This window comes from Lissotriton vulgaris, chromosome 5, assembly GCF_964263255.1.
Source record: "Lissotriton vulgaris chromosome 5, aLisVul1.2, whole genome shotgun sequence".
Classification (NCBI taxonomy): Eukaryota; Metazoa; Chordata; class Amphibia; order Caudata; family Salamandridae; genus Lissotriton; species Lissotriton vulgaris.
Window position 1 is genome coordinate 564,584,867 of NC_141693.1, and position 27,510 is coordinate 564,612,376.

Here is a 27,510-nt window from a genome sequence, read left to right on the forward strand (position 1 = left end):
AGCTTTACACACTGAAAACTACCTTTCTAATGTGTTCCTGACACACTCTTGTTTTATCTGAGGAAGGCTTCAAATCTTAATTAAAAATTCGGTTCAGCATTGGAGGTACAGTAACCAAGTCCGAAAGAGCTTCTGAAGTTGTGCACACACGGAATTAAATGCTGAGCATCACTTTGTCATCCCCAGGCTTGTGCCTGCCTACTCATTGAAAAAGGGAAGTGAAAAAAAAAAGATATTCTTATTTGCATGTCTGCAAACAAAGCAGGGGAGTGAGAAAAAGGAGTGATCATCCGAGGCACATAAGGTAAATAAATAAAAAGCCCTTTGCTAGAATGAGCAAGTATGCTCGGGCACACAAAGGCAGGGAGAAAAATAACAATTCAGCCTTTTTAGGTCAACCTATCTGTGGATATTGAATCGCTATTTAATCATATTTTCCTGCATTTCTTTTGTTAGGTTAACAACCGCGATTATTAACAGATTGTATTGTCATTGAAACTCAGCCTGTACTACTAATTTTAGCGACAAGTTTCTACAGCAAAATTGTTTGACATAAAAATAAATGTTTTTTTAACTCGCTGGGTCCTGCCTTCCACCAGCAAACCGTACCATCAATACGCATCCCAGACAGAATCCACATAAAGGTGTTTTAGTTTGAGGGCAATCCAGTTTCTGAACGGCGTGTTTTTCAAAACGAAAACAAGAATAAGAGGCTGTTTTTAGACCTTGCAGGTGTATTTTGTAACTGTAAGGGCAGACTACACACAGTAAAGAGGTGAGTGACAGAGTGTAACTTACATAACGCAGCGAAACCATTACAACTGGCATTGGATCACTTATGTCAGAGAACTGGGGAAGGGGCGGGTGAAGAGATAAAGGGTAAGTGGTCTCTCTTTCTCAGCCACGGTGTTTAAGAACGGTTGGAGCAGCCACAGCTACGCCCCTGGCTTCTAACAGGACATTGCAATGCAAGTTAAGCCTTCCCTGCAAGCCTTCCACGAGGAAGGACCTCGTCTGGGCATCAGATGCAGCGCGAAGGCACAGAAGAAACAGCTGTAGCCAACATGTCAGAACATTTAGAATTACACATTGTGATAAAACTAAAAACATTTTAAAATAAACCTGCTACCAATTTTCAAGCCCATTGCTAGTAAGCCCAATGCTCGACCAAACAGAAACGATAAATCTCAGTATCATCCCCTGGCTTTGCTTTGCAGTATCTCTCATTCTGAGTCGGCGTTGCTTCAACCATGCACCTCAAGCTGTCCACATTGCAGTAGAACATGTGATTGAACTTCCAAACCATTATCAGGCTTTTTTTAACTACTTCACCTCACTACAGAGCGAGCCTTTAACACTGAGGACAGCTTATGGTTCAGCAAATTAATGAGCCTATCGCAGCCCGCCGATTGTATTCCTCACGTCTCAGATTAATTCTTGGACAGACAGATTTTTATTTTGCGGTCAATGAGACGGATATCATTGATTTGTGCTATTCATAACAAACACCCAGGCTTTGGTGAATGGGACTATCCAGTTTATTGAGCTCTGACTTGATTACTGCATCCAAGCGCTACTTATTTCCCAAGCTATTGTACATCAGTGAAAATTTAACTTGGGAAGGAAAACCCATAATTCCAAGAGTTGCCCAAATTCCCTTAAGAATTACTCATAAAACCACTTGTTTGTTTATAGTTGCAGACTACATGTACCATTTAGTGCACTTTTGCCGACTTAAAGACCAGCAATGTAACAAACTGGAACTGACGAGTTGGAGTAAAATGCCAGTTCGCAGGTTTTCATTAGTTCCCCTTCCAGCGTGTAGAAAACTATAACCTTCACACAATCAAAGAACCACAAACAAACTATTGAGGATCTATGAATGTAGTAGCTAGTAAAAAACACAGAACCAAGATGCCAAGTCAGGCTGGGGTGTATCTGTGGGTCAGAGTTATAACCGCCAAGGTTTTGTGTGCTCATTTCCAATTCCAACAAGCTCCTTGTCCAATAGAATTTTTTTGTGGATTTACCCAAACTCAGTTTTCCAGATCTTAAATGGCAAACTCCATGATGCCAAGTGGTTCAATGTTTTTATGACACTTTCAATAGGTCCTTCTATTTTAGTTACTTGGATTTTAGTAATTGTAGTTTAGTTTTCCACTTTATAAGTATGAGCATAGAAATCCAAACATGCAAATTCGGTCTAAGTGGATACATTTTGCAGAGCTGGCTGACGGGCTCACATCAAGTGACCTCTATGCGGTGAAAGCAGTCAAGTTAAGGAGTGAAATAAACATAGCTGCTGGCTCAGTATAACCCCCACGACATTTAGGACATGTTGGGACTGAAATTTCAAAACAATGCGAAGGAAAGTGCAAACAAAAAGATGAGGGGGAATTTAAACTCTCCTGCATCGAAGCTTGCCGATTAGTTAGTGCTAGAGGGTTATCCACGGATGATGGGTGGATTCCAGATTAACATCAATAAGTTATTATGAAATACAAATGCATGGTATTTGTCCATCCATAAATCAGAAATTGCCCCGAGAGTCAGCCATCCTACCCCAGGCAAAGCAAAAAAACAACAGCACTGCTGGCATTCTTGCACCTCACATCTATGCCTAATGCAAGAGGAGATGTGGCGTGCCAAAGTAACTCCATACTCCTCGTGGATCGCTCTTTTACGGCACTACTGAACATCTCTTCCATACATTACCAGTGGTCCTGACATGGCTTAATGGGAGTTTAATGGGGTTTTTAGAGGGACTGCTTTACCTTTATTGCTACTTCACCTGTTTTTATATATCAGATGCCATTTAAGTGGCATCTCAATACTTCTTTTTGTGCATTTTGGGTCATGCTATTGGTTTTACCATCATGGGATCTCAGTTGGGAGGGGACTAATGTGGCCAGTTGGCCATTGTTTGCCTGAATGTGGGAGCAGCAGCTGTATATGGGAGAGTCTTTTCCACAGTGGTCTTCCCTGGGGATCTCTGACACTTGACCTGCTAATCAAACCTGTGTGGCAGAGATGTAGGTTATGGATTGCCTTTGGGGGTAGGGGCAGCAGGGGTTCTGTGGGGATTTGGTCCGTAGAGCCTTCCACCTACTTATCAAATGTGGCAGTGCTTTCCATTTCTTTTCGAGGTTTTGGAACATCTTCTTGTGATCTGGAACACAACTACCCTTTACGAAAGGGTTTGTTAGTGTTTTACGTGCAATGATAGAGTGATCTATTGTGCTCTATGAAATAACCTAGAATTGCAGAATTGAGTTCATGTGGATATTAATATTCTGCCTGGTAGGTCTACGCAGTTCACCCTGAGTGCCAACAAAAGTATGCCAGTGTACTAACCTGGCTAAATTTGAAAGTTTGGATGCGAGACTAAGCCCAGAAACACACCAGTAAATACAAAGAGTTCCTGCTCAACGTATAATGCGTTTGAGCTATATTATAGTATGAGCCATTTGTAAAGGATTATATCTACATCTTGTTTCAAGGCCTTTGAAATCTTCAAGCACTGGGAAAGAAAAACTTTCCATGTTTAAATATCTTAGGTGGGTGCTAATAATTGGTGCGAATGATAATGGAAACACTACCATGTCTGGGAATCCTGGCAAGATGTAAAGTAAATGTGGTACTTGGGGCATAAAATAAGTGCTCTTAAGTGAAAAGGTAAATTCTCACTTGCCAATAGAGATACTTAAATACATGTTATTTTAAGTGCACTGTGGTTTACCACAGGACCCCACAGAAGTCGAATTCCCAGCTTGAGTGCAAATTAAAGGCATTTCCAGTAATGCTCCAAGAAGAAATTTGCATCTAGCTACATTTGAACCATTTCATAAGCAGTGCTGCACAAATGACCCATGTGCCCAGAGTCATCGGAAAACACAGGCAATTGCAATACTAGGAATATCCAAAATTTGCAGATACAGCTTCTAACTACCGGATCTCTGCATTTCTTAAAGGAGATAAAGGAGAACAAGTTTCATTTGCCAAAATCCCTTAAACCACCCCAATAAAAGCAATTCTTATTTTGCAGGCAGCATAGGGAGGTGTACTACCGAGGCTCAGCATGAAACATGCACACACTTCTTTTCAGCATGCACTGCATGCAGTCAGTGTTCCTAGAATCAGCCATGTCACTCAGGAGTTGGGGTAGAAGGGAAAGGAGGGGTGGGGGTGGAGTAGAAGATATAAGTAATATGGCGGGCACAGGTTAGTTGGAATCAAGCAAGTGCAGACCACAACAGAGAAGTAGGTATTTCTCTATGTCATAACCAGGCAGGTAGCATTACCTTGTTGGTCTTTGGACCTTGCCTTTGTGTTCTACTGTTGCTATCGTGGCTGTCTTCTCTGATTCTCAAGATCAGGGAACAGGTGGGATTGACTAGATTTGCTTGTAGTATAGATGGTGAGAGTAACACTCGCACATGCCGAAGGGGTCATGATCAATTACCATTTGCAGTTGTAAAAACCTAGCTAGAAGTGTTACTGCTCAAAACATACCAGACTAAGGGGAAGATTATAACTCAAACATTTCGCTGTTCCATAAACACTACTTATTAGAATACTGAAACATTTAAATATTGAAGAAATTCTGCTTCTGGGGTCTAAATTCCTGGGACCAGTCAAAGGATGCCTTGTTGATCTATATTTGACTATACTAGCCTGAGGTAAATCAAATGATCTTGAATGGACACCCATATTCTGCAAGGAAGAGGATCAGCTTCAGGGAAGTAGTCTGCAGCTCAGTTGTTTGCAATATCAGACTACAACAGTCATTCTGGGTTCTGATGTACACCTTCGCTAGATCTATGCAACTGTATGGGTTAGGTGGTTATGATCACTGCTCTATTTCTTGCTTATGTGGGCAGATTAATGGACTACAGTAAAACAGGCTTACATTTGTTATAATTACACTGTTGATTTTTCTGTGTTTTGAGTCAATGAGAAAGTGCACATTCTTGACTAAAGAAAGACGGGCGCTTGTCATTGCATGTTTTAAAGAAAAGAGCACCAGTAGACATTAATCTCTGGTGTCTTGATCTACCATAATTCCTCTAAATTAGCTGAATCAACACAGATGCACAATCTAATCACTGGAAGAGCCAACCAATGGATACTTGGCTCCCTCTTGGTCTCAAAGTATGTAGCACGGAATTCCTCGATTGAACCTATATTTTGGACTTTGAACTATACACTGTACAAATATGATAGGGAAGTTTAAAAATAGAATGTGCATTGGTGTGCTTAGTAACCTAACCCAAAATTTGTGTTCAGATACTCTCCATGCTGTGCATGCATCAGCATTGCAATGATATGTCTGGCGAAAAGTATTTGGAATTTTGAAAAATGCCAGCGTAAGCTTTCATCAAGTAACTGAATCCTGATCTATTTTGAACTACTCTGTTACAGACTTTTAAAATCTGAGGACTGCCAGGGAACCAAATAATATTTAGCAAGTTCAGGAAATTACCAATTTAATGATGCCACAGGCCAGGACATTGCAATAAAATGTGGGCAATTACTTTTTTAGAGCACTCTAAGAGGTCTTCCAGTATCTTGTTAGAGTTTTATTAACTCACCAAGTTAAACTAATTAATTTCGAACTGTCACACGTTTACTAAATATTGTTAAATCTCTTGGCAAAGATTTACATCTTCAGTGCCATGACAACCATCGAAGGTGACTTGAAGAACCAATAAGTAGATCATCCCTGATATGTTGCACATTTTGAGATAATTTACATTTATTTCACAAATTTTATTTCCCATATTTATAAACATGGAAAGAATGAGAGGTGAACAGCTTCCACTGAGGAAGCACGTAACATTTTCATATCTCTTCTGCAGTCTAAATTGGTGGGTATGCTTTGCTCATACAATGTAAGCAGCATGCTGTTAAAAGCATAGCATTCACATATGAATCCTGGAAGTACTGCATTTATAGAATTTAGCTTCGTGAGCTTTCCACCGCTTTGTTGTATCATCTCTCCATAAGCAAATCAGGTGTAATGCAAAAAGGGGAGAAGATTCTATTATCGCCACAGAGTGAGTGCACTTACACCAATTAACAGGCATAACACATTAGCGTCAAGAACCCTAAACTTCAATCGCTTCTCTGTGTTAATGTTGGAGTTACCATATCTGCCTCAGGCTAGTATCAGGCATCATATTACATCTTTAAGACCCCTGAGACATTTGCCTAGACAGAAAGTCCATAAGATCTGAATCATTCTGGGGGAAATAGCAGGCTATATTAAGAAATGGACACAGTAATTTGACAAGTTCTAATTGATGTATCATGGACATCAAATCTGAATGCAAACTTGTAAATACATACTGCATTTTGGTGTGTAGTATTTTAATTGGTAAACCAGTATGTGTGACTGTGGAATTAACCTCCAGTTTTAACCTGGTGAGTTTGCAAATGTTTGATGACTGCTTGAACACAGAGTAATTATGTTCAAAAAGCTTTAAAATACATACTCATCAGTGGCTACAGAGTAACAGTAGCGGTCGGTGGTGGGAGTGCTGCAAGGCGGTGACGTGGGACGGGGAGGGGCAGGGTGGGGGGTAGTACACTACCCAGTGCGGCCAGATACAAGTAAGTAAACATATAAATAAATAAAATGAATTTTGTTGCGCACACTGCATCGAATTTGGCGATGCAGTGCAGGCAACAAAATTTGTTTTATTTATTTATATGTTTACTTACCTGTATTTGGCCGTATTCCGTAGTTTACTACCCCCCCACCCTGCCCCTCCCCCGGCCCACGTCACCGCCTGGCAGCACTCCCACCACCGACCGCTACTGCAGAGTAACAATGTTCAAAAAGCTTTAAATTAGATACTCATCAGTGGCTGGTAGTAATTTTAAGATACATAGCCATTGTACGTAATCTCTTGCTGTTCACACAATATGTGCAATGGCCTGATACCCTCCAGCCTCTTCCAAAAGATTCAAACCTAAAACTCGTCTCTGCTATGAACCATCAAGTCCCAGATGACTCCAATGTTTTGTGACATTGTACACAATTTGAATTTGACTGCTATTGGCACTGCTTTGGCTACTGTTATGCACAGATCACAGTAGAATAGTAGTAATTGGTCTCCCATTCCTAATATACACGTTTACATATACATTTATTAAATATCCATTTTACTTGGCATTGCTTTTAATTTACAATTACAGTTTATAGAAATGTTACTTCTCTCTGAACTATTTTTAAAATAGGTCTCATTGAAATCAAGTTAACGTGAGTGTGCCTGATAAGATTACAATTCCTAATAAGATCCCTCAACATAAATGCTTACATTGCACTTTTTTTAATGGGGGCTGATGTTTGTATCATTCTGAATTACTCCAGGTTTGGCATATTTGAATGAGGAGAAATCAATAAAAAATATGAGTAAGCAATTATATGTCCTCCTGGAAAGATCTCTTTGTGAGTCTATAGCTATGCATGGTCGGTCTATACACCTCAGTTCTTCTCAGGGCCAAGAACCCATTCTACTACAATCTTTTTTTAATTTACCAATGACTACTGAACATATACTGTTGAGGGAGAAAGTCTAACACAGAGAAAAGAATGTGTCATGCTCAAAAGTAATGAATGATATGGTAATTCATTGGTTATTTTTATTTAGTCAACTCTTTACCTTGTGGTTTACTATACAGGCTATTAAAGATTCTTTTGTGGAAAACATGTTTCTATAAAATAACAGACTCTTAATTGTAAGGTTGCTTAGAAATAGAATGTACTTTTGTCAACCAACCATAATTTCTTGAGTAAAAGAACATGGTGGTAACAACCCTCAGTGACGCCACACTCATGTTTGATGAGATAATAATGGATGAAATTGAAGAAGACTATATAACTATCTACAAGTAAGCTTTAGCCTTAGACTTAGAACTGTTATCTTTTATGATATTGATACTTGTTCAGAGTTTTAGCTTTTTGAAAATACTGTGTCTGTGCTGTCTATTTTGTCAGATAGCAAGAATTATGCTAGTGACCAACTAGGGTCTGTGTAGTTATAGCAGTTATAGTATGAGGCCGACATGGTAATAGTGAATATCAATGATCTTCTAATTAATTTTTATTTTCAATGTTACATATGATGAGTGGTAAAGCCACCAGCAGGTACTACAGTCAAATTGAGAGTGATGTAGCAGAAATGACTCCTTGAGTGATGTCAGTGGCATACACAATATTATATATTTTTTGAAGAACCTAAATGAGTTTTGTTGTACTGAGCTTGCTTTCCACTGTAAAAATTATAAGGCCTTAGGCAAAAGGCCATGAGTTTTGTTGTATCAATGCCAAACAATACTTGGGGCAAATGTGTTTTGACATGCAGCACTAACTAGGCCTAAAGCGAGAAATCAGATTTTACATACACCGAGGTTTACCATTCTTTTGTGATTTGTAAAATAGGCACATCTCTATTTAAATTGGTTCAAAACCTTTTTATTTTCAGAATAAAGAAGCATTTGCTACTATTTACAGATGTAGTATTGGTAAATGCAGACAAAATGAAGGGTGCATAATCTTTAATCTAAAAGACTGTACAACACATTTTTCAACACCACACTGCAAGCTACTAATTGGTCAGCTTTCTGTTTGGCTTCTTAATTTATCCAATCTCTTACTAGCTATTCACCAGTACCTTTGTGCGAAGTTACAGCACATTACTTCTACCCTCACAAACATCCCTCCATTTGCCTCCACTTGTAGCAAAACACTAAATTTAGAAAGAAAACCTTGGAGCCAGCCTGCCCTTTATGAAAAGTATGGCGAAAAATACCTTGCTTCAATGATTAGTTTCTGGAGTTTACATTTATAATTAACATACCGCTATGCATTTTGAAAGCAATATATTTTTCAGTTTAAAGGAAATATGTACATCTTGTGTCCATCAAGCTATATTTAAAAAAGTTACATATACATGTTTTGGTTGGACAAAGATTAACATTTTTGTAGCATTTGTCCAAATAATAACTTAATTAGACACACAGCCCATTCAGGCTGCAGGTGGCACTTTCAAGAGACATAAATAAAGTCATCTTTGTACATTTTTCAACTGGAATACATACATTCTCTGTGAGGCATTACCACATTGTCTACCTCATAAGCATAAACAGAAAACATCAAGTGAGTTTCAAGTGCAATTAAAACTACCTCAGCAAAGAAAGATTATATAAAACTGTGCTTTGTGATACATGAGTGCTAAAGTATTTAGGTATTATTATATACCTGCTCTCAATAATATAGATAGAAATAAGGTATTATATAGATATACATTTAAAAATCTATACATAAGAATGCATACACATTGTGCATGTTATATTTTATTGAAAAATGTATGTAATGATGTTCTATTGTTGTTTGGTTTTAAGGGCATTTGTTTAACCTATGAAAATAAAACAGATCTGCACAAAATATCCTCTGTCAATTAAAACTAAATCTGTCTATGAATGAATAGTTTTGCAGTTGGCTAGTTGAACTATGTTATAGTTATATTTAAGAACAAAGTTAGGTTATTGCCTGTATTATTTTATTAAATTTTCCGATTTTTATCCGCATATTACCAAAAAAGGCCAGTTCCCTCATTAATACATTCTGATTGCTTTATTTAATCGATGGGGAGTTCATGTCAGGAAAAGAAGTCTAATTTGTTTTAAAGGTTGTGCTGCACATCCTTCTATTATAGACATTTGCTGACAAAAGGTACCTTACAAAATTAGGGCACGGCTCAGCAAGGTTTTCTTTCCCCTTCCTTAAAAACTAATTTCTTGCACCATCACTTCTTTAAAAATAACACCTTCCCCCAAAGAAAGCCTGACAATTTGTACTTTTCATCTTTTTTATTTATAGGAAAAAAAGTACAATATTTAATTTTTTTTCTCCAATCTTTGCTTATAGGGTCTATACAGATCTAACAAAAGGCAAAACAAACGATAACCTGTTTACAATCTTGAAAAACCTTTGTTGATTTTAATGTTAGAGATACAAAGCTGGTAAGAAATGTGAGACTAGCAAAAGAACAGGCAGGCACTCAAAGAACCACCCCTCCAGTGCATATTATCTTAATATATTAATGTCACTATCCACTAGCTCTCAATACATTCTGAATGGTATTTTTCTGCTTTGTTATTTTTGTTACATATGGACATTTAACTTTTAACATTAAGGATTTGTGCAGAAATGCCGTGATGCCAGTTGCGCAACTTGGCAAAGCGTGGGCTGTTACGTTCCGTTTCAAACTTTTCCCTGTGGCATGGAGAAAGAGAGAGAGAAAAAGAAAAGGGGAGGAAGAGAAAGGGGATTAGGGATGTGACCTCCACTCCCCTGCCTACAACAATGGCAATTTATTTGGATCCCTTTCGTGTTGAGTACTCAAAAGATAGTTGGATTGATCTACCTGCAACATAAATGCCCAGGTTGATTTCAATTTTTTAGATTTAACTGGACTAGATCTTTTCGACATTGTTTGGATAGTTTTCATAGATCTGCTTTTGCATGAAGCGACTGCAATGCCAGTATACCAATGTAAATCTTAGCAATAACTATTTTCACTTCTAGAGTAAGTCATGACACAGAACCATTACCATGTTAACCCATAGGGCTTGGATTAACACAACTCAACTTCATTATAAATGCTAATCCAAAATGACAAATTCAACAGTAAAATGCCAATCAATACTTCTTATGCGCAACACTGTAGAAAAGTATTCTGCGCTAATGTAGTACTCTATAAGGACCACACCTGAAGCACTACATTCTCATAGGGAAATCTGTACACAAGTTCCTTTCATTGGCTTATTCAAATGGACAATAAAGGATGTTATGAATATGCACCAGGCTTTAAGAGTGAATTGCAAGTACAGGTAAAATATGGAACAGTGGTGCATGAACAGAGCTGATCTAAAGTACAGATTCAAATTTCCTATAATGTTATGAGGTATTTGATATAGGAAAGTGAGTGGCATATCTTCTCTACACTTGCACTCCATGCGGTGAAGCAACAGTTAATTTGGAGAGTACAGAAAAAGGAAATATAGTTGAATTTGTTTTTAGAGCATTAGCACATACACAATAGGCCTTTCCAAAGAAGCAATAATAATCATACTAGTTTCTTGTCTGTCTTTACTTGCTATGTTACAAGAAAGTGACCTTATTCACAACAACTGACTTTTGCAGGTCACAGAGTGAGAATGTAGGAAGCAGTTATCACGAGAGACACCAAAAATGTATGGTCTCTTAGAAGATTACTTCAGGATGCGTTTCTATTTTCAGCAATATGTTATTTGAGGCATATACACAGACATTAAGTACCAGGAAACCATCTGTTCCCTAGAGCACAAACTGTCCCTAGCATTGAAGTAAAAGCCCATCAAATGTCTCAATGTATAATTGGTCCACTGAATAAGCATGATTAACGTTTACATAAAGTTGAACTCTTAAGGATTTGTTTAGTTCAGAAACATACTATATGACTTGTTGACTAATCAAATGAAAAACTGTGCCTTTGGATGTGTAATGTGTAAAGTCTTCTACTCTCTCAAATGATATCGTTGGATAATTAAATGTATGAATTTGATGAAAACTTAAGCCAGTAACTTGAATTTGGAAGTGGTAAAGGACCTCTCAATTGTGCTTGTATGATATAAATAGCCTGTGATCAGAAGAATCATCTGTGAAATAATGAACACACAGTAAGAAAGCAACCCAGCTTTGACATTGGTTGAACTTATAAACTCAATGCCACTTAGGAATGACTCATTAGAAGTGTTTCACAGCTTTCAGATATGCACATTTAGCAGCATGTCACTTTCTGGGGAGTAAGTAAAAAATAGATGTGTCCAATTATTTTTAAAGGGAACAGGGGCTGAAGCATTTGTTCCCACAAACACAATAGAGTTAACAGGGCAAGTTCTATTTCAGACTCATTATAACCTTTGGTTTCCTTCAAACCTATATTTTCATGATCAAAAGCAGACCTAAAAAACTGATAAGAACACGTTCTGTATAAAGTCATCTGTGTTTTGCGTTGAAAAAGTTGTTACACCCAGACTCTAAGTTCAGAGTGATGCCTTTGGGTAGCATTGTGCAGAGATCTCAATTATGTGTGTCCACGTATGATTTGTAAACACTTTACCCAGTTTCCACAGCATAAAGGTTTTTGCAGTGATGGCATCCAAATAAATTGCACATTTCCTTTCAACAACACCACAACATTATTTAATGGTTACCAGCTGCAACATAGTTTATGGTGTGCACAATAAGTTGATTTGGGCAAACTAGTTGCTGTTTAGAATGGTTGAAGATTGGCAAATTGCCAGCTGATAGCAATTTAATGTGAGTTATTCATGAGCCAGTGTGTTAAGGACTAAAGAAAGAAATGTAAGTCATGGATTATTTTTAAAATAATTTCCCTTTTTGGCACTAAGTGTCTATTAGAGTTAAGTGAAAGGCCCCAGTGTTTGCTGCTAGTTGCCTACCTTGCTCGCCTCAGTGCATCTTCATCTGGATCTTGCACTGAAATTGAAAAGAAAAGGCAGAATAAGTTAGACGAGCATCTAGAACCGTCAATTGATCACAGTTCTAGAAAACAGATCACATTTGTAATCATGCTTATCTATTGTTCTGAAGCATTACATACATTACAAATTACACCATAATCTACACTTGTTAATACAGCCGAGGTGCACTGAGAATTTTTGGCCTATTATGCATTATGCTAGGTGGCAGCAACAACTCTGACTCAATGTACTCTTTATATGTGATGCCGGAAATAAATTCTCTAAAATACACTTAGGTTAATACACCTAGTTAATATGCAAGAATTGGCTCTATATTGACCTGTCACAGTGGCAGATTCATTTGAAAATTGGTATGCATGACATTTACTTCTAAAGATGGAAGTCTCAGAAACCGAAAGGAAAATCCCATTTGAAGGCCTTCTACAATTGTAGGGACATCTATAGTGTACTGACAATATATCTGACCCCCCCCCCCAACAAAGAAAACTATGTATTGTTTTTGGTTTATGAGTAACAGTGATAGCCCATAGGCTTGTACAATGTAAAGCAAATTATGATCACAATGTTTGTATTGAGACCCCATATTGTGCTGATCTCTTGCTCACAGGAAGCCATAAGAGTAGATGCAGTATGAAAGTGAACAGCTGCATGCTTATGGGAAAATGTGCTTTATCAAGTAAGTTGATAAATTAATAGAAAAACAAATATCTAATCAAAAAGACCAATAAGGTTGCTGCATTAATTTATTTAACTTTTAAAGAACGTCTAGCTTTTTAACTAAAATGCATTCTGCTGAATCTGTCATGGAATAGTTCATATAGAAGAAATGGAACTTATCCTACATACCAAACATGCATTCTGACAGGACAAGCATATGTCTTGCAAACAGGAGAGTATAAATGCAAACTAATACAATATGTACAATTAGAAAAAGGGACTTAAAAAAATATCATAATCTAATATGCTGCATTTAGTTAGGTCTATAAAATTAACTTATTACGATATTATGCACATCAGTTCCTTTCTCTGGCAGATTTTTAATTACAGCAATTTAGTTCTATAACCCATTACCACTGGTTAGCAGTTTCACAAAAGTATTTTATGACTAAACATTTCATCCTAAAGTACAAGTGAGGACACCTAAAAAAGTCTATAATCCTTAATCAATAACGGGTGATAACTACAGGCTGAGGAGGTGGTACAGTTATACTGATATGTACTTTTTTTAATCCACTGCCATGCTTATCAATTAAAAAAGCAACCTATAAAATGACATTACTTACTGTACTCGGTTCCTGTGATCTGGGCAAGGACTCTGAAAGATTTTGACTGAAGGTTGGCTGCACGGCGTGCCCATTCATCAATCTCATCCTCACTTTTGTTCTGATTTTTAAGTACAGCCTGATACACTGGAGAAGCACTGTCTACAAGAGGATCTTTAACTTGGAGTGTACTGCAATGCAGAAAGGGGTGTATGGTAAAAATGGCACATGGCAGATTGTTGCCCCCCCAAAAAAAGACAGGGATCTCCTTTCCACAAAACCAAAATGCCACACTCACACTTAACATAGAAAAAATCAAACTCAGGCATTTATTGTAGACACACAGCTACACAATAGACATATAACTAACTGTATATACACACATCACAGATCTAATTAGCAACTAAAGCAATATTACTTAGAAGCCAATTGATGACCCTCAAATTCAAGTCATCAACAAATTAGAAGTCATTATTTTATCTTTTGGTTAGAAAATACGTTACATGCACTTATATAACATTTAACAGGAAACACACATTTAATGACTAGACTATTGGTATTAATTAAAATATCATACACTTTTATATGAATATTACACTAATATGTAATTTTATTGAGCTCTTCATTTCTATTTACATTTTGTGAAGATTATTTTGAAGTTTGGACCTTTGTCACATGAGTAGCATTTATATATCTATATATGCCTGAACCGCCATGTCGCATCTGAGCTGGTATGCTTCTTATGACTGGTTTATGCAATCATTGAATTGTGGGATGAGATGGCCATTTGATCGACTTCCGGAAAAGTTTTTTGAGTGGATTTTGACAGTAGCTGTTGCCAGGGATGCCATTTTGGAGAATCAACATGGCGAAGTACAATGATAAATTTCCCCAGGGGGACAGAGGGCAACCCATGCAGGGAAAAAATTCATGAAGGGAGACTATAAAACTGCTTTTGGTATGTGAAAAACTATTAAAGTGAAATATAGAAATTCACCCAATTGGATCTATTGATATCGAACCATATCAATATGGCAGCCGAAAAAATGATGTATTGGACATAAGGAAGGCAGTCCCCTTTCTTTATAGCCGAAGACCTCCAATGGGAAAGCTACATGGTGGACATTTAAACGTTCTGTGTAAGCATCCTATCATTTGCACTGGTTGGCAAGGATTGATAAAGGCTAAAGCCAAAACGCGTCTCCAAATACCAATAAAAGATTTGGGCCTAGATGTAGGTAATTTTATTTTACCACTTCTTAAATACCGAATTTTACCGATTCGGTATTTAAGAAGTGGTAAAATAGAGGGGGGGGATGTAGGTATTACAGAATCGGTAAATACCGAATCATTGAGATTCGGTATTTACCGATTCTGTAAATACCGATTCGGTATTTACCGATTCTGTAAATACCGATTCGGTAATTCCCATTGATTCCTATGGGCATTGAAGCCCATAGGAATCAATGGGCATTACCGAATCGGTATTTACCGATTCGGTAAATACCGATTCCAGCAAGGTGCAGGGGGTGTCACTTTAACACCCTCTAGCACCCCAAATACAGGCATGTGTGCCATGTGGCACACAGACATGCCCTAAGGGCATGTCTGTCTGTCACATGGGTTAGGTGTGCATGCACACATGTGCATGCACACCTGGATTCGGTTTTTTACCACCCAGTTGGATTGGGTGGTAAAATACCGATTCTGAAAGGCCTTTGGGACTCAGAAGAGTCCCACCTACATCTAGAAGTTACCGAATCGGTAAACATACTGATTTGGTATTTTACCGAATCAGTAAATTTACCGATTCGGTAAATTTACAGATTCGGTAAAATTGCCCCCCTACATCCCAAAAACCCATTTACTGGTCGGTAACGGCCGGAATCGGCCGTTACCGGCCGGTAAATGGCCACCTACATCAGGCCCCAAATGGGGATCCCGTGAGTGCGCCGTGTGGTCCTTTGGACATGGTTTTCAAGTATGCGTGAGTCCACCCTCGGGGAATGGATTTAGCACCTGCCCTGAGTTTGGCAAGTAAGGTAGAACTCTGCAAACTAATTTGCTGTATCTTGCCTGAACCACCATGTCGCATCTGAGCTGGTAGGCTTCTTATGACTGGTTTCAGCAATTATCGAGTTGCGGGATGAGATGGCCATTTGACAGACTCCCAGAGAAGTTTTTTGAATGGATTTTGACACTGGTTGTGGCGAGAGATGCCATTTCGGAGAATCAACATGATGAAGTACAATGATATATTTCCCCAGGCGGATAAAGGGCAACCCATGCAGGGTAAAAATTTATGAAAAGGGACTAGAAAACTGCTTTTGGCATGTGAATAACTATTAAAGTGAAATATAGAAATTCCACCAAATGGATCTATTAATATCGCCAAAACGTGGCTCCAAATGGCAATAATATATATATATATATATATATATATATATATATATATATATATATATATATATATATACACACACACACACACACACACACACAAACACACACACACACATGTGCTACTTATGAAGCAATGGTGCAAACTTTAAACAATCCTATATATAGATATATATAGATAGCCTACATATCTAGATATACATATATAGAATGCTACTTACACAACAATGGTCCAGACTTCAAAACAATGTTCACAAAATAGAAATATAAGACCTCTATGATGCATATATCACTGTTTCCCATGAATGCAACGTGTTCCTGTGACTTGTTAATTTTTATTTCAAGAATGATAAGGACATAACAGTTCTTTTCATGACCACATAATAATGAATTAATGCTGAAAAGACAAAGAGCAACGTTTTCAGAACCAACTGCAACTACAAGACACCTTTTACTAGCTTTGAGTAACCAGAGTAGAAGCTTGGCTGAAGTAGGAAAAGAATGTACAAAGTGTTAAGAACATATTATTTGCTGTTGTGCACCATACCTTTTGCTCCCTTGTAAAGTGGCTGGGTTATGGACCTACCAAGTCACTAAGATATCAAAAAATGTCCTTGCTATTATGGTTGTTACATTTAAGGCTCTCTAATTCAACCCCCCTTTTTTTACTTACAAAAGAAAAAAATATTACTATGGTCTGCATATGCTGCTCACTTTTTCAATTTCTACTGAAATCACTGTGTAATGATCAGCAATGGACAAGGAAGTCTTCAGAGTATGTTAAAATGTATTGGCATTTGTACGTAGGCAATAGACTGTATAAACATCAATAGATGTACAATGCATTTTCAAATTGCATCTGGGTATCGTCAGAAGTTGCAGTTTCACATATTTTCTCTAAATAGACTTTTGTGGTTCATTATCAGTATTCTCCCATGTTGGGAGTGGTGATCTTCAATCGTAAATCAACAAGCATAATCATGCACAATTGAAGAAGCAGTTCTCCTTAAGACAAATAATATAACCCCCTGCTCTTAAAAATATGTTTCACTTATGTTGAGGATTTTTTTTTGAGTCAAATGAGCACAAATCTGAAACATGCAAGTCCAATTTGTCTCAATCATGGACTCAAGTGGATCATTCAACTGATGTAGCAAAATGAGAATGGTGTATTTTTACACTTAACACTCACATTTGTGCATACTGGTGCACGAGCTGTTTAGAAAGATCTATTGACACAGTGGGGTCTGTAAGTCCGCATGTGCTATAACGGATGAGGGTAAGTACCCATATAGACCCAGTTCCACCTAAACCCTCATTTATGGAGCATCCTATACTGTAAAAAGAAGTATGACATATATGGAGAATGCAACACATTTAACAAGAATTAAACATGTGCCTGCAGGAATACATGTGCTAATATCACTTCACTGCATTAGTAAGTACAAGCAAAATGCAATTAAGTGGCAATTCCTCGATTACTAATTGCTATAACTCAATTACAGATCCATGCTATTAGCACAAACAATCTATCAACCGATATATGACAAGTCTATTGTTCCTTATTAACAAACATTTTTACAGAGAGATGTTCATATTAATATTGATTCATTTGAGACACTAGCTACCCTGTTCCATTTTGCTCAAAGGCAAAACCTGTTTTAAGGAAATGCTAAATTAATGAAATGGATCAATATTATTCCCAGATTAATTGTCATTTTGTTATGATTAATATTTCTGCTAAAACATTTGAAGTGCTAATTGTTTCATTCATTAAAAAAATAAATTGTTATTTATAATACCAATCGCTTGTTTTGATTGTATTAATACAATTGAGGCTTAGTTCTGAGTGTATGAAGAGTACTGTACAGATTACTCAGTAGGGAATGAAAACATTATATACTAAGGGAAGGAAATCATAAGGGACACACAAAGCATGTGTAGGTTTTATACTTTACCATGCATACAAGGCACATTATACTCTCTAGTACATACGTCTAAAACTTTCTCACAGTTTAACACCATTTTAACATGAATTCTAATACTGCTAAAACCATGTGACATGGTTGCTGCCATTATATTCTTGTGATTGTGGTCATGAAAAGATGTTAGAGATCTCTCTACAGCTCCAATGGCTGTAAGACATTAATTTGAGTTATTGTTGAACAATGTCAAATAGTAAATCACACACAATGATATAGTGCATCACACCTTTCTGAATATATAAAGCAATAACTGTAAATACAGGTTCAACACTTATGGGAAGGTCACAAATGTAAATGTTTTTTCCTGTAGGGCTGCATGCAGGCTCTATGACGAACAATATCCACATCTCATTCAGTGCCTTAATATGCTAGTAATGTTTATTAATTGTTAAAATTTAAGCATACACATATCATTGTAAAAGGAAATCAAAATATTAAAACGGCAAACAAAACTGGAGTTGGTTAGGTGTTTAATATCTTAACAATATTCCAGAAGCCCACATTTCATGGTTAAATCAACCCTGGTATCAAAAATAAAGGCTAGAAGTACATTTGCATTTTGTTTGCCTAGTTTTAAGATTGCGGTTTGGGCATTTTCGGTAGTAAATTTAAAGGACGTAATCCTGATCCATTTCAATTGTTTAGATAGAATAAAGTTGGAAATATGAATACTGGGCTGCTTTAATTTGAGATGTACAACAGCCTTTACTTCAAATATCATGCAAGACTGGCATTGAGTGGCTCACACAAGGCTGATATCTAAAGACAATCAAACCACTTTGGAAATGGGCTCACTTGAAAATATTGTTTTCCATTATGAATAATATATGGACATCCATAATACTAATCCATTTATGGTGTATTACAATAGTTATCTCAGAGACAACACATAGAAACAAATACATATATTACTGTTACTTCCAGTCTCTATGTTCGGAAGAACATTCCCTGAGGATCCGGCTTATATTTCTAACAAGTGTGTCTTTTAAAGAGGTTTAATTTAACATGTTTCCATATAAGACAATGCCATCATTTCACAAGCAGTGCATGATTCTTGGAACAACACAGAGCTAAATTGGTAATGCTAAATGGACAGAGCACACAGGAGCATTCTTATGTTTCTGCCCCCTGGCATGAGGTTTGATAATTCTGTAGCTGAACATAACAGTTGGCATATAACATCGTTCACTATTTTACATATACTGTGGCCTTCTTGGAACCCTTGTTAATGAGACAATACAACAATATTTTTGCACCTATTTGGAATATTACCAAAATTATGTGAGTTAACACACAGCAATCAAGGGCTTTCCAATTTTTCACAGGCCAAATTACAGGCAGATGGTCTGTGCAAATAGAATGAAACCGGACCATGATTGTTTGCACTGTGTCTGATTTATAAAGTTTCTTGACTTTGGAGACCTGGTGCAAAATACATTTCCTATATTATAAATTAAACCCCATTGTCAAATTTGTATATGACAAGGTATTAAATTAGGCTCCTCTTTATTATCTAGGTGGCATAAACATATGTGCAAAATGTGGTATCTCTACTGTGCGACATTTATGCCTGGGAAAGTGGATATTTGTAGAACATACAGTTGATTGGATATATATTCAGCAATGTTAATTCATCGTGGAAGAGTGTGGTAAATTTGAGGCTAATGTAACTTTATATTTTAGTGTAACAATTGTTGGTGAATAAGTTTAAGCCTAGTTTGTCTTGCAGTATTTAATGGTAATTGTTATTTTGCTGTAAACAAACTAACATCGAATTACAAATGTTTGCTGTTTTGAAGCCATGACAGTCAAGTACTAAATGTAACTCACATTCCTTTCAGTCTTCACTAATGGTATCAAAACACTGCAGTTGCATCCAAACTTGAGTAATGTTTATGTGTGAATCGGAAGCAAAAGATAAAGCTCAAAAAGCAGCTCATAACCTGAGGGAATTTTGAAGCAGATGCACCAGGAAGCAGCTCAGAGCAAAGCACGTATACAATGGGACTATTTAAGCATACTAGCACTTCTTTAAAAAACTGTGAAAATAATGATTTATTTGGATGCTGCCCTAAATTAGTGACAAAGGTATATCAATTAATCTTTATAAATGAAGAACATTTAGAATTAAGTTTCCAAGTGAGCCTTGCCCCTGACTTCCACAGTGTGTCAATCAAATAGAAAAATAAAGCATTGATCAAAATTAGATTAAGGAATATAGGGATTTGCTTTACCATCTCTGAAAGTAGAATTTTTCTTTGTAGATTGGCAATGCATGGATATGAAAACAAATCAACAGTAGGATCGATTCATGGAAATACTATAAAAGGATGTTGGCTATATTTAATAATGTGCATTGCAGGGGCGTTGTACCTTGCCTAAACTTGCCTAAACTTTAAAGTACACCTTTTTCAATATCCAGGTAAACGTACCCCATTCCATATAAAGGAATACCTTCTCATAGCTCTGATATATGTGGACTGTATGCATCAAATAAACACATTGAAATAAACTAGAGTGGGATCACATACACTAGGGTAATCATTTCCTTCAAACAGGAACCTATTGGATCATGAGCTTAATGTGAAATAGCTGGAGAATAAAATGAGATCAGATTAAGGTGCCCCTCAATGATACCATATTAACATTATTGTTGTATTTCATCTTCGAGTTCAATTAGAAAATTAATTATTGATTCAGATATTTTGCAATAAATGCATTCTTAAAATAAAAGCAAATATGACAAAGTCAAGGGCACCAAAATAATATTAAGATTGTTACTGGCATTTAGTCTACTCTATTATTTTAATGTGCTAAGAATGTAGTCTCATTACTTCATCAACCAGAAATCTGTATACTATAACTGGCAAATGAGATAACTGAAAAAATGTTTGCTCCTGATGACAAGGAAATAATCTATATCAAGCTGAAAAATGTTTCGCTTTAGGAATTACATTTGAAACTGTATCTAATGCACATGCATTCCATTACATCATGTACCTGGTTATGATCAATATATTTGAAAATTACACAAACCCTATTATTACAGGGTGAGCTTTCTGCCACACACAGTACGAATGCCAGATTTGGAAACTGAAAAGGTGTTAAAGCTGCGTTATGTTTAAAGAAGGTTACATTTAAAAAAAATTGAATACTGTGATTTAATGCTGAAAACTCTTCTCACAGGTTAACATTTTATTGAAGGTATTAATGGAGCATTAATCTTGAGAAATGTGGACCAATTATCTGTCAGAAATAAACATTTGTTCAACAAATAACATGTATGTTCATCTCATGAGAATGACATAATTCTTATTTGGTAATGACAATTCACCAATTAAGTGTGCTGCTTCTATGTGAACACTTACAGCATACTAGTACGGAAATCTAGTATTAAATTGGAACTTCTGAAAATAGTGGGACAACGAAAAGATTTTATTTAGTTTAGAGTTATATAGTTAATAATTTTAGAAGTCTTGATTTTGGATACGTTTCTTAGGAAACTGTGAATTAACACAATAATGAGGAAAAGGTAATATGATCATATTTAACCTTAAGCACAGTCATAAAAGTAATGCAATGTTAGCAAAATTTCAAGTGAAAAAAGGTATAATAGCTAAGGAGACCTATAAGTCACGCTGGTTGTAATATTATCAGGAAAATGTATACCTATTTTGAAAATAAGTCGGATTCCCTAACTTTGTCATCAGAACCTTTCATTCACCACTCACATAAAAACAACCCAAATTATGTGAGATTGAAACAGGATATTGGAGTTCTATATGCTATAGAGGGAGACAGGCAGATAAGCTGAGCGAAAAGGGAGAATCCACCACTAAAGACATCAGTTGTGTGTTAACTTGCATCAACGACCTAAATGCAACATCAATGTATAAAAGAAGAATAATATTCTATGAACATGTGGGCATTTTTCTGCCCACGGTATTTCGCAAGCTAGGCAAGTCTACTTACGCTAGTGGTGAGTCAGGGACACTGAATCATGGGACCAAATGCCATTTATTTTGGGTAGACATCATTAGGAGGAGATGTGATGTGCACATTACAGCAGTGTTAGTAGCGGAAATGAGTTAAAAAGGAAAGAGTAGATAAAGAAAAAGGAAAAAGAAGAGAAATGGTCAATTAAGAACAATGAGTAATAAAGATAAACATTTTTGTAACCAGCAGTTTGCCACTTTCTCTGCAGTAGTCTTGCAAAGACATTGCAGCTCAGTACATAAGCTATGATTTAATGATTTTGAAAAAGAATTAGGTGGCTTTTTTCAGTCAGGCAAAATTCCAACTGTTGCAGAAAGTTTCACGTGACACTTGTACAATATTTAGAAATAGAATTGAGCATTCAGCAACAAATACGGGGAGTGTAGTACTGAACAGCACACACAGGAGTAATATTTTGTGGTTTGCCATGTAGTCACAGCGAAATGTAAATTTGAGCAGTTGTGAAATGAAGTGAAGGTTTCTGAGTAGATGATCATATGTTAGCCATATGCAATAGTTAAAAAACTCAAAATTTAAAAAGTTAAAAATAAACAAATGATGAAATGTTTTTGATAAACCCTGAACACTCTACTCAGCAAAACAAAGTTGGAAAAGTGCTCCCGTACATTTAAGCATAAATTAAGAGAACATTATTGGCAATCATTGAACTGAAGACGTATATCAGGACTCCTCATGTGAATGTGCTACTCTCAGAAATTTTCAGGATGAGTTCTAAGGTTCTTTGTAAAATCCATGTTAGTCCAATGCTTAACCATTTACACATGTGTACAGATGCGTAAGCGTGCATGTGCTGCACAAGTACATTTGATCCCCCCCTCCCTGCAAAAAACCCTTCCCTTGCACTCCCTCCCATTTTCAGGGTATTTACTCCAACTCCTCAGCCTAAAAATGTGTTAACTCCAGTCCTTCATAAGAGTAAATCCGCAATGATGGAATGATGAAAATCAGCCCACAAATGGTGTATGAACATCCACAAAATTAGAGTTTATGGGTGTTAAAACATCATACATATTCACAAACCCATCCGTTGCAAGATTTAGTAAAAATACAAATGACGCCATGTTGTCCTATATAGGTGCTATAGTGCTTCTATATCAGCATGCAAATTACTTGGATAAGCAGTATGCGCCCAAATAACAAATGTTTGTGCACCTTTAGTGGAACAAAAGAGCATAATGTAGTTATTAGTGAAATAAAATTCCTCGTCATAACTCATAGATCAACTGGTAGAGTTTTTCTTTCACAAAGTGCATTTACAAGTACTGAAGAATGTCACTTAACATCTCCGGACCTAATCTCAAGAAGATATAGATCCACCACACTGGTGAAACACACCACAGCTCCCACCACTATAAAACCTACCTAAAACAGCCAAAATGTAGACATACTAAATACATCATCTATACTACCAGCAACTAAGTTACCAACTCAACCACAATGTGAGAACCTGTAGGGGTGCTTATCGGTTGATAAACAGGAACAACTAAATAACACGTCAGTATGGAAATTCAGTTTTGTGGATCTCATAAATGGCAGAGACCTAAAAGCAGAGTTTGCAATTTCTATAATAAGACTTGTTTTCGAAGAAACCCCTCATGTAACAGGACACTATACGAGAAGTTCCCACTAAAAATATAGCAGAAGAGAAAATACCTAAATCTGCAGACTTCACCTTCTCTCCTTAAAAAACATTAAAGACACTGTCAACCACCTGAATCTAGTCACTGCGTGCCCTCACACTTCACCACACTGCTGCCTGCAGCAGGGAAATTATTGTTGGATTAGATCTGCGCTTGAAAAAAAGTAATGGCACCTAGAGTGGGAATAAAGGAAAGATTGAAATCAGATATACATCAGAACCCCCATTCCGGCAATTTGAATTCGCGGAAACAAATGAGATGGACAATAAACTGATCAGTCAGCCATAGGCCCAAAACAGTGCATGAGCCTAGGAACCCAAAAAAGTACCAAAAAAGAAATAGGTATGGAAATCAGTTCAGTCACACAACCAGAAATCAGGGCATTAAGCATACAATATGGCCTGAAAGAAGTAGACAATTCTGAACCTAAAACAAGGCACACTGACACTCGCACACAGCAAAGGTTGGACTCTGATGGGCAATCACAGTCATCACCATAAAGGAACAAAAACCCTAAAATACAAAGAAAAAGAGCAACTCAGGCCCACAAACAATTGAACCTGGAAAGCAAGATATGGGCACCCCTGGAAGATCATGGGCAAAAATATAAAAGGACTGAACAAGCAGCAACATCATAACATTTGTTCTAAAAACTAAAACTTGAAATTGTAGAACTTTGATTCAAGATATTCAAACTGAAGCAGACAGTTCCGATAGTGCAACATGGCACTTGCCGGAAACAAATTCAATCATTATGAGAGCACTAACATATGTAGGGTGGTAAAGAAAAACATCAACAGATCAAGGATCAACAAGATACACAAAATAAAGCCACCAGAAACAGTGACTTAAAAGCTTCTCAGAGCTCTATCAGCCACTAATCCAGAAAGGAGGTCTGCTATCAAAGCAGTAGAGTAGAATGGAAAGACAGCCAAACCCCCACCAAAGCAAAATATTACATAAAAAACTCACTCAGAAGTGCATAATGGCCTTGAAAAAATAACAAATCAGAAATAAAAAAATCTGAAACTGTTATAGGAATTTACAATCCGGCACTGATGAAGTGTCTAGATGGTGCAAGAAATGTTGCCATCAGCAAAATCTCTAAATCACTAACCACAGAAGGAAGAACATCTCTTACAAATAAGGCGTATAAATGGCCTACAACTCAACTAGGAGAAGGCCCTGTCAAAAGCCCAGAAGCAAGAGACAACTATATCCTTAATGTCACAGGTAATTAAAACCTGATACGAATCCTTAGACTCAAAGCAGAATAATAATTGGATCTAGCTATAGAGGAAGCTCTTGGGGAAATAATCTCAAAACAATACAGGAAACCGCCATTGGGACAAACACCATGAATCATCTCCCTGCGGCAGCCAGTTGGGTAACAAAATACCTAACTTCACTCAAGCCAATAAACTCGGAGGAAGAATTTCAATCATTTGAAACTGCATAAATGTCTTCACCCTGAAGCAGCTAAAATAAACAGAGAAGATCCTCAAGATATTACCCCATCGCTGCTTCTGTTGGCCAACGGCCGTCGCGAGCACCACCTCTGTAGTGCTGCGCACATCCGTTGGCCACCGCGGCTCGCCCACTCAATAGAACGTCCGCCGCGGTTAAGGCGTTAAGAAATATACAAATAACAAGTATACCAAAAGAGACTAAAAGTCACTCTATCACCCACAAAAGTAACAAAAAAATGTAAACACACAACCCAGGACGGACTTGATAATGGTTACATGAACTTTTCTTATGTGTGAGATCACATTATTCGATAACTACATGATAAGTGTAATACATGTTTATGCCTAACAGAAGAGAATTGAAGGTTTCTTGAACCTCCTCATCCTGAGTTGTGATGTCCAAACCTGCCAAGTAAAAGCCAAACATTCCGAGAGGTGGAGACTTCAATTGTACAATGGGAAAATGTTGAATGACTCCAAACAAATTACAGAAATGTAGACTTAATTAGGGATCCCGTGAATACCAATTCCCAGAAAAAATATGCACGTGTTCCATAACTACAAACCTTCTGCATCAATAGGGCCAGATTTCAATGCTAAAATTCCAGCATGCAATGTCCACAGAGCACAAACCATATTCTATTATATCTGTATAAGGATGGAGGACTGGTTCAGCTTCAAAAACATAAGGCTAAATTGAGTGTGGAAAGCGATCCCAATACTCTATTACATTGGGCTTTTATTAATGGGCCTGCAGTGACTGGATTCAGGTGGTGTGATATGCCTGGGACAGAGTCAGTCAACTCAGTCCTGTATTCACAGACTTTTTAGCGACAGAAAGGAAATCTTCAAACGTCTTTACAAGTTGTTTCACCTGTTTATATTAGCAGCTATGCATCCTTTTGCCCTGCTAACTCTTCATGCACCACAGATTTGAAGTGACGGAGCCTCATATTAAATGGAAATAACAAGGCATTTGTAAATCTGTGCTACAAGAATCATCTTTTAAAGAGGGGGCCTATGAAATGCTGTAATACACACACACTAAACTATCAAAACAACATACCCAACAATTTCAGAGAGACACGTGAGCATAAGAGTCTACTGGAAGTCTGCTGACAATTAGGTGTGAAATGTAAACCTACCCTAGAATTAAAAACCAAACCAAATCTAATATTTAAAATTGGCCATTGAAATGAGTAAGATAACTAGATACCGAAAACAGTGACCTTGCTACTTTCTTTAAAACCAAAAGACTTCGGCATATATTAGCCTATTCAGGAAAGAATTGTAAACACAGTGTGGTTTGACGACTACTGTAAAACCCTCAAAGAACACCTGAAAACCCATGTCTGATCACAGATGGTTCTGAAAGAAATTAGGAGTGTGAGAAACAGCTATAAAGATTAATCCAAAAAAGGGGGAAGTGTTCTGCAATGAGTGACTTGACTTAGAAAAAGCAACATTGCAAAAAGATCTACAGACCGTCTGGAGAACAACCAGGGAAAGGCTCAGCGCCAAAAGAAATACTCTAGTAGCAAATATCACAGAAGTTGCGTAGACAAACCACTTTAATTTATAAGGAACTGGTACCCTGGTTCTATGGTTTATATTCTTAGTTGTAGCAATAGGAAATAAGGACAAAGTATCCCCTATTTAGTATTCATATTACTATGACCACAATTTATATATTTTTCATACAATCTCATGTCTCGTCATGAACCGCACCACGCCTTTAGAATTTCACTAAATGATTTTTTATTTTATCAAATGAAAAGATTTTTTACTTTAAGTAAAAAATCTTTTCATTTGATAAAATAAAAAATCATTTAGTGAAATTCTAAAGGCGTGGTGCGGTTCATGACGAGACATGAGATTGTATGAAAAATATATAAATTGTGGTCATAGTAATATGAATACTAAATAGGGGATACTTTGTCCTTATTTCCTATTGCTACAACTAAGAATATAAACCATAGAACCAGGGTACCAGTTCCTTAAAAAATTGAGTCTTCTTTACCCAGGTACCTTTTGGGTTAATGGGTTCCCCCTGTCATTCATAAAGACAAACCACTTTAAAGCAGTCTTTGGGACCACCAACCAATTGTACCTGCCAGATGGAAACAGTACTCCTGAACCTTCTCCTTAAACAAACAGACGAGAACTGGAAAAAATATTTAAA

At 37.0% G+C, this 27,510-nt stretch overlaps 1 protein-coding gene across 2 annotated transcripts in view; it reads right to left on the bottom strand.

Moving 5' to 3' along the window:
* Positions 1–27,510, bottom strand: part of LDB3 (LIM domain binding 3) — a 487,331-nt gene that overhangs the window by 219,191 nt on the left and 240,630 nt on the right. Inside the window, exons 7-9 of one of the 2 annotated variants that reach the window (XM_086922024.1) lie at positions 13,839–14,008; positions 12,514–12,550; positions 8,464–10,282 (exon numbers count right to left, since the gene is read on the bottom strand). In XM_086922024.1, the coding sequence (XP_086778150.1) occupies positions 10,186–10,282; positions 12,514–12,550; positions 13,839–14,008 (304 nt within the window). In that variant the 3' untranslated portion in view covers positions 8,464–10,185. Of the gene's footprint in view, positions 1–8,463; positions 10,283–12,513; positions 12,551–13,838; positions 14,009–27,510 lie in introns of those variants that run through there. The other variant, XM_086922025.1, reaches the window with a different exon arrangement.